This window comes from Centrocercus urophasianus, unplaced genomic scaffold (assembly GCF_019232065.1).
Source record: "Centrocercus urophasianus isolate 14NV4802_14NV808 unplaced genomic scaffold, USGS_Curo_1.0 seq_12, whole genome shotgun sequence".
NCBI lineage: Eukaryota > Metazoa > Chordata > Aves > Galliformes > Phasianidae > Centrocercus > Centrocercus urophasianus.
In genome coordinates this window covers 37117800-37137063 of record NW_024884364.1, presented here as the reverse complement: position 1 = coordinate 37137063, position 19264 = coordinate 37117800, and the positions used below count along the sequence as shown (strand labels likewise).

The following is a 19264-nucleotide window of genomic DNA, read 5'->3' as shown; positions in this document are numbered from 1 at the left end:
GGTCCTCTCCAGAAAGAAACTGGAAACCTGGTGATGAGGGATACGGAGAAGGCTGAGATGTTCAATAACTTCTTTGCCGCAGTCTTCACCAGCAAGGGCTCTAGGCACATCTTGCAAAAAGCAATGGTAAAAACTTGGAAAACTTGGAGATGGTAGATCTCCCTGCTGTATGTGAAGATGAGGTTTGAGACCATCTAAAAAACCTGAAGGTACACAAGACCATAAGACCCGACAAGATCCATCCATGGGTTCTGAGGGAATTGGCAGATGAAGTTGCCAAGCTGCTATCCATCATATTTGAAAGGTTATGGCAGTTTGGTGATTGGAGAAAGGGGAAATACAATCCCCATTTTCAAGAAGGGACAAAAAGAAGACTCAGGGAACTACAGGCCAACCAGTCTCACCTCTATGCCTGGCAAGATCATGGAGCAGATCTTCCTGAATGCTCTACTGAAGCACACAGTAAATGAAGATGAAATGATTGGTGGTAAATCAACATAGCTTCACCAAGGGCAAGACATGCCTGAGAAACCTGGTGGCCTTTTATGATGGAGTTACACCACCAGTGGATAAATGAAGAGAAACTAACGTCATCTACCTGCACTTGTGCAAAGCATTTGACACTGTCCTGCATTATTTGATGGATGGACCACTCACTGGATAATGAATTGGCTGGATGGTCACACTAAGAGAGTTGTGGTCAATGGCTTAGTGTCCAAATGGGGTCCAGTGCCAAGTGGCATTCCTCAGGGATCAGTGTTAGGACAGGTGTTATTTAACATCTTTGTAGGTGGCATGGACAGTGAGCTCAAGAGCAACCTCAGCAAGACTGCAGACGATACCAAGCTGAGTGGTGCAATTAACACACTAGAGGGAAGAGATGCGCTATCCAGAGAGAACTGAACTGGCTTGAGTGGTGAGCCCATGTCGTGAAGTTCAAGAAGGCCAAGTACAAGGTTCTGCATCTGGATCAGGGCTATCTCAAGCACAGATACAGGTTGGGCAGAGAGTGGCTTGAGAGCAGCCCTGAGGAGAAGGACTTGGAAGCATCAATTGGTGCAAGATTCAGCATGAGCCAACAATATGCACTTGCTGCCCAGTTGTATTCTAGGTTCAAGAGAAGTGTGACTAGCAGGTCAGGGGAGGTGATTCTGCCCCTCTGCTCTGCTCTCATGAGACCCCACCTGGTGCACTGCATCCAATTCGGTAGTCCCCAACACAAGGACATGCAGTTACTGGAGCAGATACAGAGGAGGGCCGCAAAGATGATCAGCAGACTGGAGCATCTCCCCTATGAGGACAGGCTGAGAGAGCTGAGGCTCTTCAGCCTAGAGAAGAGAAGGCTACAGTGGGGACCTTATGCCTACCAGTACCTGAAGGGGGCCGATAGGAAAGCCATTTTATAATGGCATGTAGTGACAGGACAAGGACAAATGGTTTTAAACTGGAAAAGGGTAGATTTAGACTATATATTAGGAAGAAATTAATTACTGTGAGGGCAGTGAGACACTGGCACAGGTTGCCCAGAGAGATTGCAGATGCCCCTACCGTAGAGGCATTCAAGGCCAGGCTGGATGGGACTTTGAGCAGCCTAGTTTAGACGGTGGTGTCCCTGTTGACAGCAGAGGAGTTGGAACTAGATAATCTTAAAGGTCCCTTCCAACCCAAATCATTCTATGATTCTATGGAAATCATCTTTTTAATAATGGAAAACATTGCAGGTACTGAAAATATTTTGCTTAGCATTTTAAAGGTAGATTGACAGAGATACAAAACCAGCACTTTCCAAAGGCACTTATTCCATTCATGACTCTCTTGATACATACCAGTGGTTGCACAGATGAACAGCCCATATATTACTGCTGCTCCAGAAGTGAGTTGTGTATATGTATTAGATACAGTAAAAGCATCTAGTATTCAGAGAGAAGAGGGCCTTCTTAATGGAGTAAAAGGAATACATTTTCCCTCTCCCTTCTCTTAAACTTACCTTCTATTTTCAACAGCCACTTGTGCAATAGTGCTGTTGTTTATGTTCAAGTTATTTGATTTAAACAATAATTACTGAGAAATAAGCAACATATACAGAGAGTAATTAATATTATAATGAAATAATAATGCTAAAATGAGCTTTTATTAAGTTAATTGTTTAATGCATCTGGTCCTCTTTTATCCATTGCCCTTTTTGTTATATGCTTCTGGATTAATAAATAGTCCTTATTTTGCATTTCCAAAAAAGTTTGTTGGTCACAATTGCCTTTTAAAGGAGGCTTTCCCCTTTATCCTAATAACAATAGATAATGGCGATCATGTTCTGGAATAACTGATTATATTCTGATTTAAAGACCAACTTTTTTGAATTTAAAATTGAGAAAATGATCTTCACTCTAAACAGTAGCACGAGATACTACATGACAACTCCTAGTGAGTACTGGAAGTGTAAGTATTGTTTGTTTTTTTGAGAACACAGACTCCAAACACCTATTTTTAATCATGCTGTTTCCCAGCTTACTTTCCTTCAACAGCAGTTTTGTAGCTATTTCTGAGTAAAACTGTAACATACAGAAAATATATTATTCACCCTCATTAATGTGTTTAAGCATGGATTTTTTTTTGTAGCTGACCTTAATACTTCTCTCCCAAAAGGCCATTGTCTAAAAGAGAACACTCTGAGATGGAGCCTAAAAGTTTTAATTGATGTGACACAGGCTAACTTCCCTGGATCTTCTCATTAGAAATGATTGTACTGTCAAGCGGTACTTCAGAGAAGTAAAACCAAAACAAACATAAACCCCTTGAAACAAATAAGCAACCAAAAATAACAACAGCTAATATGTGCTACCAAGAGACCACTCTACAAGTAGTCTAGCCTCATTCGGTTAGGCTCACCTCACTCTAAAATATCTACAGTTGTCATAAAACAATCTAATGCTGTTTTTCTGAAAAAGACAAATGGTGAATAATTTTAATGCATTCATTTGAAGTTTGATATCTGAGTGTCTTTCACTGGCACAAAAAAGCACTGAGTTCACACAAAATGGAAAACCAGAGGAAATAGTGCTGCCAACTTTCAAAAACATTTACTTCTTTAGGATAAAAAAGTACAAATGTATTAGCAATGTAAATGCATTCACATCTAAAAAGCTAGAATTCTTGAAAAGAAAAATGTCAAAGCTGGTGATGCACAAAAATATATTTTCTACTTTGTGTTGCGGGTTAAATAGTAGAGTCAAATATAGAACCCTGAAGCTCCATTTTATAGTATGTAAATTTTATTTAACAGAAATTTAAGTTAATCAGCCTCATAGTCTGAAGATTCTGAGTAACTAGGTGATCTCTAAGGTCCCTCCCAAATCAAGCCACTCTGTGATTCAAATTTTTCCTTTAATAGTGTAAAATTGGAGACAGGAGAAAGTTTGAAGAAGGATTTCACAGTGTCATGAATTCCCATCAGATCAATAGAACACTGCCACTCATATACACACAGTTTCTGTTTACAAAATAAGGTGAAGAACGCTCTCTACTGATAACTGCAATTTGGAGTAAGGGAGTAGTTTTTTATAATAACAAAAAGACAGAAAACAGAAGACCATTCATTTCACAAGTCCACATTAGTTAACTAGTCAGATTTATCTATGAGTCTACCTTCTCCCCATTCTCTCAATCTAAAAAAAAAAATTCAAAAGCATATATTTATATATGAAAATACTAAATAAACAGAGTTTACAGGTTATATCTGCTCTAGATTTAAATGATATAACAGAGTTTGTATAAGTTACATACAAAAAAAATATCTTTTTGATCAGGGAAACTAAAAAAAAATTGTATTTTCTATGTATTTACATGTTGTGTTCCTCCTCAAAAACAGCTCTGCACCTCCTATTCCATCTTCTCCATGACCAACTATCTTTCAACAATTCCAATTATTTATTTCCTTCTAATTTTCTTTCCCAACAGAAAATGCACAAAGTATTCCCAGCTTCCTCCAGCACCCCTGAAACAATATCTTGGCAAAAGACACTAATTGCCCTAATGTTTCCAGGAGCTGCAAGCCCTGACTGGCCAGGCCAGCAGGCTATTAAGAACAGATCTAGTGAGTGCATACTGCCCAACTTTCCCATAAATGGATAATAATTTTGTTAATTTCTGTAAAATTTCAATGCTTCATAAAGATTTCAGGAACACTGTATTCTCAAACCCTTTCTCTGATTTCTTAAACAATGAAATTGGCCACTGGTTTCAAACCATTGGAGGAGGAATGACTAGTTAATGAACAGAGTGTTACTTCAGATGTGTTTGGATACATACATGGATACATGAATGTTAATAGCATATCAGCAATGGCAGTAATATTGGCTATTGCAATACACAATCTTTAGGCCTATGGATAGAAAAACAGTTGTCACATTATTGCAAAAAGTTTACCTTGTATGTTAACCTGCTCTTGGTATAATTGGGCACCCACAGTAGTTGTTGAGTAACTTGTCTCACTTGGCAATCTATTACAATATGATCCTGTGCCAGAGGTTTCTTCCCAATTCCCTTAAGGTTAAAGATGCTTTCAATGCCACCTGTAGTATTTTGAAGAATAAGCCTTCCCTATGATGAAGAAAGAATAAAAGTTTCAGCACTATAAAAGTCTCATTTGGAAGTCAAATCAACTGCTTCAGTCTATTATTATCAAATCCAGGCAACAAAAGTAAACGTACAGGAAAGATTTCAGACAAGTTTCCTATCTCTTATGTAAACTATTCTGTTAAACAGAAGAAAATTAAGGAAACAATGTTTTTCTTCTTAATTTCTCTAAATCATTAACTTTAACAAAATAAAGCCTTCACAATCCCAGATTTTATACTTCTTGGCCCCTTCCTGGAAAGCAAATGTAACACAAGAAAATACATTCTCATCCATTCCCAATCAATCACCTAATCTGTCCTTCAGCTAAAATGTTCTTCACGATTATTAGTTATCAAAGGACTCAGAGTTTTTGGCTTTTAATACTTTCATAATACTGGATTACCAAAATGCATTTTGTAGGCAATTTATGCAGATGGATTACTAATCTTTCATGGAATAATTTGTTTTTGTCTCTGGCAATACACAAATTTAAATTGCATCCTGCAGACAAAGTCTCAGCTATTGTATATGTAAAAAATATGTGTACTGCTTCTTTTTAAAGGTATAGTCTCCCCTCTTCAGTTTTAGCATTCAGAATAGTAATTACTACGATGGCAAAAGCCACTTCTAAGAAGTAGCTTAACTTGTAATAAATTATTTTATGATACAGCTGGGCACTGTCAACAAATATATACATGAAATACAAATTTCATGTATGTTGTAGTGAAAAATGCTCAATACTACTACTTTATTCTTATGAAATAAAATTTAAAATGTGTATTTAAATTCAGATTAACACAATATACATTTTTCTGGTCAGAACTCAGAATCTCTGTGGAATAACTAGTCAATTCATTGAAACTGAGGGTTGATAGAAGAGTAAATAAAGGAAAAGACAGTAAGGAGTGAAAGGGAAATCTATCAACCTTTAAGTTTGGTAAAGTTGGATCCTTTTGTTTTTTTTTCCTTCAGCTAATAGCAAACTTTTAATTTCTGACTAATTCACAAAATCTCTCAAGCAAAAGCTTAATGCTAGCAGTTGATTAAGCACTTTCATAAGCTGAAGTCTGGCATAAATGTTATTTAAAAAAGCTTTCTTTTCAAATGCTTTCAAACTAATTTCCTTCTTACCGTTGTTAAGCACTCAGCAATTGGCTTGAACATGAGAGGATACAGAGCTATTTCACCTAGACCCACACTTATTGAAGGAGGGCCTGAAAAGCCCTGTCCTTCCAAAACTGCTTCAAGTTTCCAGTCCTGGCTAGACATGTTTCTCTGAAATAAAAGTAAAGACATAAATTAGATCATGCTTTTAAAGTTCTTAATATGCATTTCAGCTTTTACTCTCAGTGATAATCAAATCAGAGCATGATTCTCTTTCTTTCCCAAACTACTGGAACAGAGCACCTTCTAAATCCCTTATTCCAGGAAAACTAGCAATACTATCAGCATCAATACTGTCAACAAGACTCGTTAGATAAAAATTCATTATATAGCCAAAGGTCAAGATGGAATTTAGAAGTAACATTAAAACATTTACATGCATCTTTAAGGTTCTGCTTAATGCCTGACAAAATCGTATTTCTTTTGCATCTGTGGATAACACTAGCAAATCTCTTAAAAGTGTTGATGCGGTGTACTAACACATATTGCCTCATTTTGCCACTTAATGCACTACAGGACCAGCCTCACTTTCTAATTAGAGACTGTCTCCCAAAGCAGTATTTACAGTCCTGTTTTCTCAGGAACTGGTTTTTCAAGAGACTGATCTATTTTAAAGAATGGTTATGCTAGGTACCATGAAACGCTGTTTTAGAAACATGCTTTGTCTTGCATATAGACATATCACAGGACTGCTTGATTATGGCAGGAAGTGAGATATTTTGTAATAAATATTTGTGGACTTCGTATTTCAATAATCCTATTCAGGCAACCGAGAGTCCGGTCTGCAAAAAAATAAATATCAATCTGAAAAGAGAAAATAAACTGAATTCAAGAGCTAATATCAGCCTTGTCAAAACAGAGAAGATTGGTCTATTCAATGAAAAAAATGAAGTAATCCTTTGGCACAGAATGAAGATAAATGCCAGAGGTAAGATTCGGATTTTGGAGAATAGAGACGATACCCATTCCAATTCTGGCTTTCATCTTTGAAAGTCTCTTAAACTCAGGTATCTCAGCCTTAGAAATAAAAAATACCACCAACTATGGTCATCAGAGCTAATTTACTAGCATGGCATGAGATCTGCAATATCATGTATCTAGGCTTGGATTAATATGCAAGAATAAAGTTACTTAGTTGTTAACAAGTAAATTTCATAGTAGTTGAGCACAAATGCCTGTTTGGAAATTTGAGATTCATACAGTGCCTTGTTTTTTTCAAAACACTATTACTGTGATCCCCAATTCTGTAATAATAATAATTGCAACATCTTTGGTAAAAAGCATGAAAGTAAAAAAGTAATTTATCTCAGTATCCTCATGGTGAAGATAAAATGAAGGTGAGAAAAAGATGACAGATCATTCCTCTTCTCATGCATTATTTTACCCACATCAGGAACAACTTTATCCTTCCGAAAACGAGCCTGAATAGTTCTAAAACTAGCAGGTCATCAGTCTTTGAACACTGCTTGAACTGTGGCAGTTTGAAGACATCACCATTGCCCTGGGGAGAGTGTTACAAGGCCTGACCATCCTCTGCTGAAGAAAATTGTCCTAACACCCAACCTGACCCTCCCTTGATGCATCTTCAAAGTTTCCCTTGGTATCTTTACTCTAAGAACTGTCAGAAACTGCCAAATTTTCCCAATAAGCTCTATATTATGTTCAATATGGACTTCAATTAATTATACTCCAAGTCAGTATTTAAATGCTTTTGTGAATTTTGCAATACGAAGTTTTAACTGTATTGATCAAGAGTTCATTTTTTAAACTCCTGAATCTTAATTTAGTTTGTCACAGTAAAGTGAACTTACTATTGGAATATTCTGAATCACTGCCTGGTAAGCTGGAGTTAGAAATTCAATCTCTGCTTCAACATCATCTGTATTCACTACACATTTAATCACATAGACACGAATATCCCATGAGGACTTCAGGAGAATCTGACAGTGGTAGCAACCAGGACCCGGAGGAATGAATTTTATAGGAAGCTCAACTGCATCAGTTCTGCCTAAAAACAAACAAACAAAACAATACAGTGCAGTGTTGCAAAACACAGAATTTACACACAGGATTTGGGAAGAGTTACAGCAAATGGTAGAAGCTTCCTCCTAGCAGTACATAAAATAATTTGAAATGAACAATGGAATCTTAGAAACATTATCACCATTATCAGAACTTTAATTTTCCTAAAATAAAGGTATATTTAAACATTCAAATACTATTTTCTATTTTCTTTAGCTACGCACAGACATAATTTTTTTTAAAAAAGATTTATTAAACCTAACAGATTCAGTAGAAAAGTTTATTGTATAAGAACTTCTGTAGATATCAAAAAAGTACACTAGATACTACTGAATACTTTAGTCAACAATTAGCAGGAGAGATATTGCAGAGAAGAGACCCTACTTGGTAGCCTCAACAGTAATGGGAATCCTGCTAAGTTCAGTAGTTCTTATGAGAGCTTCCTATTAGACATTTCCTCAATTTTGAATTGAAAGTCTGGGTTTCCAAAAAATGACAGAAGTGTTCAAGTTAGTACAAAATCATGAAAATTCCAGCTATTTCAATTGTATGTAAGAAAAACTCACCATAGTAATGTCTAGAGTAAGGAAAAAGCCATGTAAACTCTGTCCTCATTAGAACATATTCAGGTCTAAATTTGTAATCTACTCAGACTTTTTCTTCTACTCCTGCTACATCACATCATCTCACCCCCCCTCACTAGGCCTTGTAGAAAACTTCACAAAGCTGAAGGAAAGGCATGTGACAAACATCATTGACTGGCCACAAAAATAAGATCTCCCATTCAACCTTCCCTAAGAGATTCTAGGCACATCAAAAAAATTAAAACTGTAGTTGTGACAACTTCACTGTTTTATATTTAACAAAGATCATTTATTTTCCAGATAAAAAAACTAATGCCAAAAGCCCTTGTTGGAAAGGATAATGAGGAAGGTCTGAGACAATATAATGACACAACAGTACCTCACAGATAAAACTCCAAAAACAATTCATTTCCCCCTGAGGGAGAACACCTGATAAATTCTTGTGGTTTCCCTTAGTCCTTTATTATGGCTTATTTTCTGATGTTATGTAAGATAGCTGTACATGATCTTCAGTAACAAGCACTGAATTTTGAAAGTGCAATCAATCCTCACCTGCAGTGCTGCCCATTCTCTTTCATGAAGTGGTCTTCCTCATATATTCAATTCTCCCTCCCTGCCGTGAACAGCAAACTGAAGCTTTACTCTTGCCTTGTGTCTTCTGTACTTCAGTTTTTTTACACAAGAATAGCCCAAGTTCAAGAGACGAATCATACTGAATGATGTTATTAATCTTTTCACATTACTTGGCTATCAAAAAGATTATAAATTGCACCACAGGTTTAACCCTCTATGAAATAAATTAGTTCGTTCGCTTTTAAAGACAAGATTAATGGCCTGGTAATTTTTGAATTATTACTTTTAATTCTATCTTGTCACCAAACTATTATCCCCACTGGCTATCTCCCAGTGAAGTTGACCTGAGTTTACCAGTTATGCAAAGGATAAAAGTGTGCATTCTTCAGTTCATGAAAAATTTTCTTCTTCTACAATAATTATTTTAGGACACTGAAACAAAACGCATACTTCAAATTTTAAATGCCCATTTAAAATACTCACATTCCAAGAGAAAATAGAATTAAAACATATTTAAAGAAAGGTAACACAGTGCATTGGAAGCTCCAAAATACTTCTTTGTGAATTCCTTTGTGCACTAAATGGAAATTTGTATTACTAATGATCAGGGGTCTCTTTAACTCTATGGAACTGATTTTTGTCCTTCATTGAAGTTTCAATCAGCAATGTCTCCTGCAGAAAAATTAAAAAGCAATCATTCTGTTCCACATTAATAATATTTAATTTGTCATTTCTTTTATCAAAATATTTCTTTCTTGTGCATAAAAAATAACACTGAATAATAAGTTACTTGATTCTTTGAAATGACCGATGAAATGGAAAGGCATTTTATCATTTTTATTTAACAAAGGAAATATTTTTTAAGACATGGTTTCCGTAGTGAGACAATCTCTGCATCAAAATGATTACAGAAACCACATGTCTGTGATTTATAAATGAAGGTGGTTTTTTCCTGGGGAAAAAAAAAATCCCGCAAATTTTAAATGTCATCAGATAAACTGGACCTAAAAATGTCTTAAGATGCTTTTTTCTTACTCAGTCCTGTAAAATACGCTGCTAAAATTAATTAGAAACTATGTAATTTTGCAGGGTCACAATTGGATTAATAAATTCTGAGACTAATGTAGAAACAATAAGCAAAGGCCAACAGCACTTGCCCTATTTCCATGAAACAGGAAGCAGGGCTTGTATCCATGGAATTGAATTGAAGCAACCACTCCTCTAACAGTGAAAGGGAAGCATTTCACTGACAGTGAAAAATCAAGCCAACAATACGAGTCTATGGTACATTTTCTCTCCCAAAAGTATGTATTTATTATTTTATGGGAACATATTTCATATGAAATAGGCAAACAGCTCTTGAACCATGAGCTTTGGATTCTCCTACTTTTGTGAGTGTCCTACTTAATTTGCTGCAGTCATGGTGCCTCTATTTTTAGTCTAGGCTCCAATCTTAGGTTCTCTTTGTTCATCTGCTGAAGCAGAGCACTCTTCCCATAGCTGTCTTTCATGTGATAATGAGGAAATGTAGAGAAAGAACCGCAGCTTGAACATTCTTGTGCTGAGAAGGGCAGGGAAGATTCACCATCTAAATATTGGTCAAATGAGCGACATGCAATGGACTTTTTAAAAAATAAAACACTTCATGAAAAGTTTATTTTTATAGACTTTTGCTAGACAAATGCCTATGGGAAACATTTACCTGATTCTGAATCTGAATTGAATTTTGATGTGAAACAGCCGTCAAAACAACACTTATGAAAGTAGAACATTTGGTGTGTATCACAACCACACATTCTTGAACAGCTAATTTACAGCACATAGGTGATGGTCTTGTTCTCTGGCAACTGTCTGGCATCTTGTACCATTTACTTGATACAAAAGACAATCTGATCACCGTCTGGAATCAGTGACACCCGTGTCTTCTAGTTACCGCTCATTTTAGGTCTGCCTGGCCTGAATTCAAAGTTAATCTTCTGTGTCAGCCAAAGAACAGTACCTTTCAAAGAAAAATGTCACTTCTTGTGGACATCAAGGAAAAGCACATGCTACAGTTTAGTAATAAAAGTGTTTTTTGGATTTATTCCTATTCAATCCAATTACAGACTGTGGGAGGAGGGAAATAAGGAGAAGAGAAATACTATTCTTTCATACCACAATCAGTTGGAATAATTTCTGAAGGTAGGAATCTGCATGCCTTCAGCAGTTAGTCAACCAGCTGTACACTTTATTAGCTTTCATTCAGCAATATCTGTTCTAAAACTAAAAGCTCAATTTCACAATGAACTTAACTCAGCCTCTGACACTGTGCATGTCACAAGGAATTGACTACATAAACCTGAAAACTGAATTTGCAAGTATTGACTCTTGTAAGGTTGAATAACCAATATAGAACATTGAGGAGGCTACACTCTTGACTTCTGTTTATCTATCAGGTCATCTGACTTAGAACATTAGTCTAACCAGTAGTCTTGAAAAAGCAATCACTCTTTTATATATTTTAATGACCGCTGCCATGCTCTGAAATTTTTGCTATCATCGTGTATGCTCATTTGCTAACATTTTCTCGGCTTTATCTAAACACATGGGAAGAAGAACACTGAAGAAGCCCACTAACTGATTATTGATTCTTTTCCCACATAAATGCAGTATAACCTTACAAATCTAATCAAAAATTAAAATACATTTGATCAATCAGAAAATCAAGATAATGCTAGAAAGAGAAAACAGGTTTTTTTTTTCTTAATTGATTTAAACATTAGAAATCTCATTACCGTTTGCAAAATCTTATCACAAATACTCAGCAGTCATGCTCACGTATTGAATTCAGAAATTGATGAGTGACACCACAGTGAGGTAAAACAAAGTTTCTTTTGTGTTGGGTTTTGGGTTTTTTTTGTTCATTAGCTTTTTAATAAACTATTTATAGTAGTTTATAATAAAATAATTGCCCCTCAGTATTTGTCAAGAATAGTTGTGAAAGGTATAGAAAAAAGGAGGCTGCACAGTAAACTATGCCAATGGGCAACTGGAATCTATCCAAATAAAAAGTTTCTTTCATATAACTTTAGAAAGATAGCAAAACTAATGTGCTTTCTTAAATCATCTAATGGTCTCCTCTGAGGTCTAGTGGTGATGAGAAATGGGCATAGAACATGAGATTTATTACTGGCTTTAGAGTACCAGTACTTTCTATGTCTCACAAAAGTAACAGTGACTGCAAAGACGAAGATAAGCCCTGACACTGACAATCACGTAAGAATTTGTTAGAGCTCAGTGGTAAAAATCTTAGCCATATATCAGCATCCCCAGCCCTAAAGGATTCATCTGTCAAGTGAGGGTGAAGCCTTCCCTTTCTACCCACAAATTCTTCTCCTAGGCAGATTCTGGGTTTCACTGAATCTTTTGGAGGACAATACTAAATTCTGAAGATGGAACAAGGTGGAAGACACTCTGATATATTTTGTGAGGACTAATAACTTTCTTCACCACAGCATTAAGCTTATTCACACAACAGCACAGGAAAAAGGATTTCCATATGTTTTTCACAGTACAACAAAAAAGCTAGCAAATACAAGTGTTCTCCATTGAATTCACTACTGCAGGTATTAAACAAAAAAGAATTTCATGCAGTCTAATATTTCATATCTCTCTTATGCAAGCGCAAAACAATTTTCTACAAATATAATATATAAAATAATATAATAAACAAATATAATATATAATATAATACATATATTTTTTCAATAATACAGCTGCCATGAAAATTATAAAGACCTTATTTCACCATTTTTCAAAACCACAATTTGAAACAGAACAATATTTTAAATCAATTCTTTGCATAGAGGGAGAGTACAAAAGAAATGTTACCTTTTACACTTTTAATCCCATTTGTGGCTCACTATCCTGGATGATTAAGACCACCAAATGTAATTAAATTTTTATTACTATGCTCCCAGTTAAATCATAGAACTGAGCTCTGAAGGTCTTAATGTGTGAGAGTCAGAGTGAAGGCTCAGAATATAAACAGTATAATGAAGATATAATACAATCTATGTTTTGGACAGTAACTAGGTAATTATGCTTAAAAAAATTAAGACTTTATGCTTTCAAAAAAAACCAACCTACTAAGATATTGAAAAATTTAATAGCATGAGGACCACTGAACACTAGAATGAGACAACAGAATTACTGACAACACTTCATAAAAGAATAGATTTAAAGCCTTAGGAATTTGCTTTAGGTAAAGAAAAAGAAGTTTCTTCTGATTAAAACCAATGCTGAGAAAGTATACGAGACATTTAAAAGTCATAGAAAGCAGGAGGTAAGGTTGACCACAAGTCATGAAAAAGTGCAAATTTTAAAATAACTTATTTCTCAAGAATATGGAGTGTTTAGGAAATATTACTAACATATGAAAAAATCCATATTATAGATGATTCAGTCTAGATATTTTTTTACTTACTATCTGATATGACTGCATAAAACATCAAAAAAAAAAAAAAAGGAAATTCTTGAACAATATATTTCCTGCTAAACAGTCAGAATTAAGTATGTCAAATAATGCTTTAAAACTTAATTTTTAGTTGTTAGTTGTTCTGCACTTATTGACGAATATAGTAATGAGCATATAATATTTCTAATTACAGTCACAGAATCATAGAATAGCAGGGGTAGGAAGGGACTCAAGATATCATCAAGTCCAACCCCCATTCCAACATAAACATCAGGTACGAAACATGCAAACATCTACTCCTAACACAACTGCATCTTGCTATTTCCACATTTAGATCTTGCCTGTTCTCTTTTGAATAGACAACTATAAGGGTTCATGGCAAAAAAATAGGCAATGAGTCATTTAAACAACTTGGTTACATAAAAATTTGTTCTATAACAAAAGAACCATGCATGGTATGACAGCAACTTCATTGAACTTGCTGGTTATGCTGCGGAAAAAATTGTCACAATTCTTTCTTAATCTTCTCTGATTTTTATTAAAGTAGAAGCTTTCTTGGGAAAGAAAGGGAAACGGAGTAGAAAAGACGTGTGAGGTTACCCTATTTTTATAACTACCTAATAATGAATGAAACTTTTACTGTACAGTTTACTTTAGAAAGACTTATGGCCCTTTCATTTTGTACTGCTGTCTCTATGTTCTTAGCATCAGCCATAGCACTATTTCTCACATAACTTCAAGGTCACATCTTCCTTTTATCACCAGCAAAAAGGGAATGACTCCCTGATTAATAAGAGATTGTGGCAAGGGATGGGAAAACGGAAAATAGATAGAGCCATTTGTTTCTTGCATTCGTTTTGTTCTGGAAACACATAAATAGAGACAAGGAAAGATAGTCAGATCATTTCTGCACATGCTACATCCAAGAAAACTGGCAAATTGTCTGTTTGGTGAAGCATGGAGGTGTTTTGGGATGCTACTTCTCTGTCGGTTAAAATCTGGAGCCATTATTTGAACTCCAAATGACCTTTTAGCCTTTTCATTTCATTCTCTAGTAACATCCACAGCTAAGAACAAAAACCAATTTTTTTCAAGATTATATATGCCTTACATGAGTTTCTACATACTCAAATTCATTATCCTTTGACATAAGCATCATAATTTTTTTATTGTCAATTGCTTTTAACCTGAGCTGTATAAAAGGACTAAATTCTTTTCTAGGCTACTGTTTATGATCTGAAGTTACTAAAGCCTTTTAGGATCATATTCAAAGAGAATGGTAAATAATCACTGTGGCACATGGTCTTCTTACAAACCAAAATTTTTACTTTGCAAAGAATTACAAGTTACATTCTGTGCATCTTGAAGAGGACTTTTGGAAGGATGAGTTCTCAAGCTGGAATTCAAGAACAGCAAAGGTTTCCTAACAACCTCTGTATGAAATGCAGCTGGGCTGAGCATTAGACTGTGTCCTCAGGCAATGTGCTGATGTTATTTTCACTAGATGACCTCCTTCCACATACAGTAAACACAGACTATTTGTCTCATGTAATACTGACATACAACAGGGGCTATGCTTTAACTGCTTTGGAAGCGCACAGAATTCAAAGCAATTGCTCCTGTCCTAAGCATTCTTTTCTAGCCCTGGAATATTCTTACGGTTTATCTTTTACAATTCTTTCCAAATTTCTGTTAACTTCTGATAGACACAGGAAGCTCCACTTCTGAACTAATTCTTCTGTCAATATTGTTTATTGAGGCAAGACCATCTCCCCACGTCTCACTGCAAACACTTCTAATTTATCTTCACTGCAGACACTTCTAATTTATCTTTAGATCACATTCATCCTTTTAGTATTAGGAAAGGACTTAAAATGAATTAATAAATTGTGTTTCTCTGTCAAGCCATTTCAATAGCAAATGCATTCTAAAACCAGTCTCTAATTTGATTTAGTATGCACTGTTGCCAGTGCACAGACACTGAAGTCTAAGTGGAACAATTTCTGACCTGACAGAAATTCTTTAATTTTCCTCCAGGAAGCAAACAAACAAACAAAAAATACGCCTGGCATACAATGAGTAGGAAAACAAACATAGCCATGAAAGTACATGTACAGATCCAGAGGTCAGTGAGAACTACAGGAACTTTCAGAAAGAGTCTACTGATCAAGACTTAGGAAAAGTAATCAGAGGAATCTATGGATTTTTCACATTAGTGGCTGACCATATTTCAAGCTTTTAATAAATGTACCACAGCTTTTAATAAATAACCACTTAATTTCAACCAGCAAAACCAAAAAATTATTTTTCTATGCTGTTATCAGATAGCTGTGGTATAATACATTAACTGTGACACAAACATGCATAGATCAGGTATATAAAAACAGAACATACTGTTCTAGTTCTTGTATGAAATGCAACTTTTAAGGCTTACATAAATCATTTAAAAAACTAGGAAAAAAAAAGAGATCAAAACAGTAGCCAACCAAAAACATTCAAGATTTCAGTATAAAACACAGAATACAAGAATAGTCAAAAGTGTATGAAAAATAACCAAAGCTGACAAGACCACTGTGAAGACTGACCCATAACCTTTCATTAATAAAGAACAGGGAGCGAAGAGCATACAATTAAGTGACACTTCCCTTAGGCTGACTGAGGAGGGACATAAGAAAAACAGGCGGTAAAACTGGTAAAATTTAAGCACAGATGAATCCTCCATCAGAAGACAGAGAAATAAGCACAAATTCAGAATCTGACAGACAAACAGTCCAATTATTTCCTCTTTTAGAACAAGTCAGCTGTGGTTATGTGCCAATGACAAAATCAATGGTATGTGGAAATTGTTTTGAGCTGATAAGATAGAACTTAGATATTAATGAAAAAGACACGACTGAGGACTTGAGCAGTAGTAGAATAGAGACAATGACCATTTTCTGAATATGTTAAGGGAATCCTAGCAAACTAACTTTTCTTTGAGAATAAGTCAAATCCATCCTATTTAAGAATATTCTTACCTATTTTCTCAGGCAAAACCACTTTTTCTGAAGGATCTTTCAAATTAACTCTGCTAGATGCCAACACGGGAATAGAGAGCTTCTCAGGAACCACAAAGAATTCTTGCATGCTCACTTGTATACTATAATCCATGTACTTCAACTCTGGAGGGAATTCACGTGGTTTTAAGAGTTCATACCTCTGGAAGTAAAGAAATAACATATACATACGAAAATCATAATAATTGTAGGTTAAGAAATGTGAAATGAGACAGTCTTAAAAATGTAGTTCTGTAATTGAATTGGTAACTAGGCCCGTTACATAGAAATGGTTGAGAGGCGCTTCTAAATAAAAACTGTCTTATTAATATTTTTTTAGACATCATGTATCTGAAACATTAATTTTAAAACTAATATACATTGAGATTTACAGTTAAACCACCTCCTGCTCAGAAACCTTTCTGCAAGCCTTGGAAGCTTTTCAAGGAAGACCAAAAAGAAAAAAAATATTAAACTAACAATTTACTTTGTATTGGATGTGGATGTGCTTCTTCATTTACTTCATAATGTTTCTAAATAATGAAAAACATGAAAAAACATATTTTGTGAGCAATAACTATATAGTTATTAATACATAGTTATATAACGATATAGTTATTAATACTTAAATGTTGACAGTATGTTTGAGGAATCAAAGATTTAAAACTAACTTCATGGACAAATAATCTCCTCCTGTTGGCACTGCTAATCAACAGCATGAAACATCTTAGTAAAATTTAGCACAATACAAAAAAACAAGTTCCAAATAGGCATTTAAATCTCATAGCAAAAATTAAGTTAGACACAGTTAGCATTACAGAAATAATGCCATTATTTAATACACAGCTTGGCCACTACTGCAATTTTGAATCTGTTATCTGGAACACGTTATATTTGCAATGATCAAGATTAATTGTAAGTTCAACAAAGTTAGTAATTCTAGTAACTCTAATAATCAAAGACAACCAAAATAGATTTCCTTTTTTTCCAATAAGGAAAAGAAGGTGACTTAAGTAAGCATAACTAAAACTTACAGTTTAATAAAAAAGGAAAACATGCAATTATTTACAGCAATTTTACAGGTACAAGTGGACCAACAACTAGTAGAAATGTAAGAGCAATTTTCATTCTCTCCATCCATTACATAAAAAATTTATACTTGTAGGAAGTGGGTATAAAAGTGTAAAGGAAATGAAAAAGAGTGCTAGATATTCAACAGAAATTCCAGATTTCTCTCCAACCTGTCATATATCTCCCAAAGGATTTAATGAGCCTAAACAATTCATCAAACCACAGGGCCTTTGGAGAGGGTATTTTTTATTCAGGCATTGGTTGGGGAGGGCCTATTTAGACAACAAACATGGAAGCATAGTTCAGCTCCAAATTAAGTTGCAGAACACAAGTTCCCTTCAAATACAAAAAGTTCCTTCAGCAAATTTCACCAGAACTTCTATACTGTCACTTTCATACAGACAGTAAGTAATAATTCATGATAAAAAGAATAAATAGGAACACTTACCAGAAATTTATCTGCATAGTGAATTACTTATACTGAAAAATAATTTTGAATGAAGTCTTTTCTACAGCAGTGTATAGCAGAAGTACTTCATTTAATTTCTTATGAACAATTAAAATACTTGTGTACATGGAGAACATACCTGTTTTTGCACCTTATTGTCAATTCTTATGTGATTCAGTGTTAGTATTCATCATTACACATTTCATAACTTACAGTTCTCCATTGTTCTACAGCCTAATTTATTTTAGTACTCACATTAGATCTTAGCACTCACATTAGATCTTAGCATACTTAGTGGCAAAAAGAACATTCCTTTTATGTTATCTTTTGAATAAATTCACAGCTTCACAGCAGTTGAAGTACTGTTGCACTCAACAGCACTCTAATATTAAAAGACTTCAATTTTAAAAAATTTATAAGCAGTGTACTAGCTATAATCCAAAAGAAAAATATTTGAGGCCAGATTACATGGTTACAATCCCCGTCCTGTGACAAACATATAATATATTAAACCTACTTTTTATTTTCCTCATTTAATTTCCTCTGTATAACTTTTTAAATTTATCTGTAACCAAACACATACATTTAGTAGTATCAAGGACACTAGGGAAAATTTTCTTCCGTAGTACTGGGAATCATGCAGCACTGGGAACCCTATTTAAGGAAATGTCCAATTGGAAAACTGGAATCGTATACATCTTCTCAACAATCTGCCACATGGGAAATTAACTAATCAAACCCAGAGTTTTATCAAAATGCATAGAAATGTATATTCTAATTCTGTGTAAGAGAAAAGTTTGGTTTGGCATTATCGCTATTAAAAATTTATTCACATACAGTAATTGAATATTTACTGGACTATCTAGGGAGAATTCTTTTGCTTCTAGATGCTGATTTCTTGGGAAAACATCACTAGCTAGGAATTGTGTAGGGATAGGGAGCTATTGTTTAAGGCAGATTTGCAGCTTTCCAAAACTGCTGGGTATTGATTGCAAAAAAAGTATTTCCTGTTCATGAATTTATGTTCCTGTTCATCAATTTATTCTGTTTTATAAGAACAAGTTTGTTCTTATAAAAAATAAATACAAAAAATTCCATTTGAGAATTTTCATGAGCATAAGAAAAAATGCTAATACAGATAATTACAATGTATTACATAGAACGTGATATCTTTTTTAATCAATTTATATTTTTCAGAAGATAACTGAAATAAAATATCAATGTTCCATTTAACAGCAGCAAAGATTTCTTAAAGGAAGCACTTCTTAATAGCATGAATGAGAAAGTAGCTCCTGCA

At 34.7% G+C, this 19264-nt stretch overlaps 1 protein-coding gene across 1 annotated transcript in view; it reads right to left on the bottom strand.

The window, feature by feature from the left end:
* CFAP47 (cilia and flagella associated protein 47) overlaps positions 1 to 19264 on the bottom strand; it is a 259426-nt gene that overhangs the window by 123046 nt on the left and 117116 nt on the right. Inside the window, 4 exon segments of the mRNA XM_042809679.1 lie at positions 4423 to 4596; positions 5746 to 5889; positions 7590 to 7786; positions 16431 to 16611. Of these exon segments, the coding sequence (XP_042665613.1) occupies positions 4423 to 4596; positions 5746 to 5889; positions 7590 to 7786; positions 16431 to 16611 (696 nt within the window).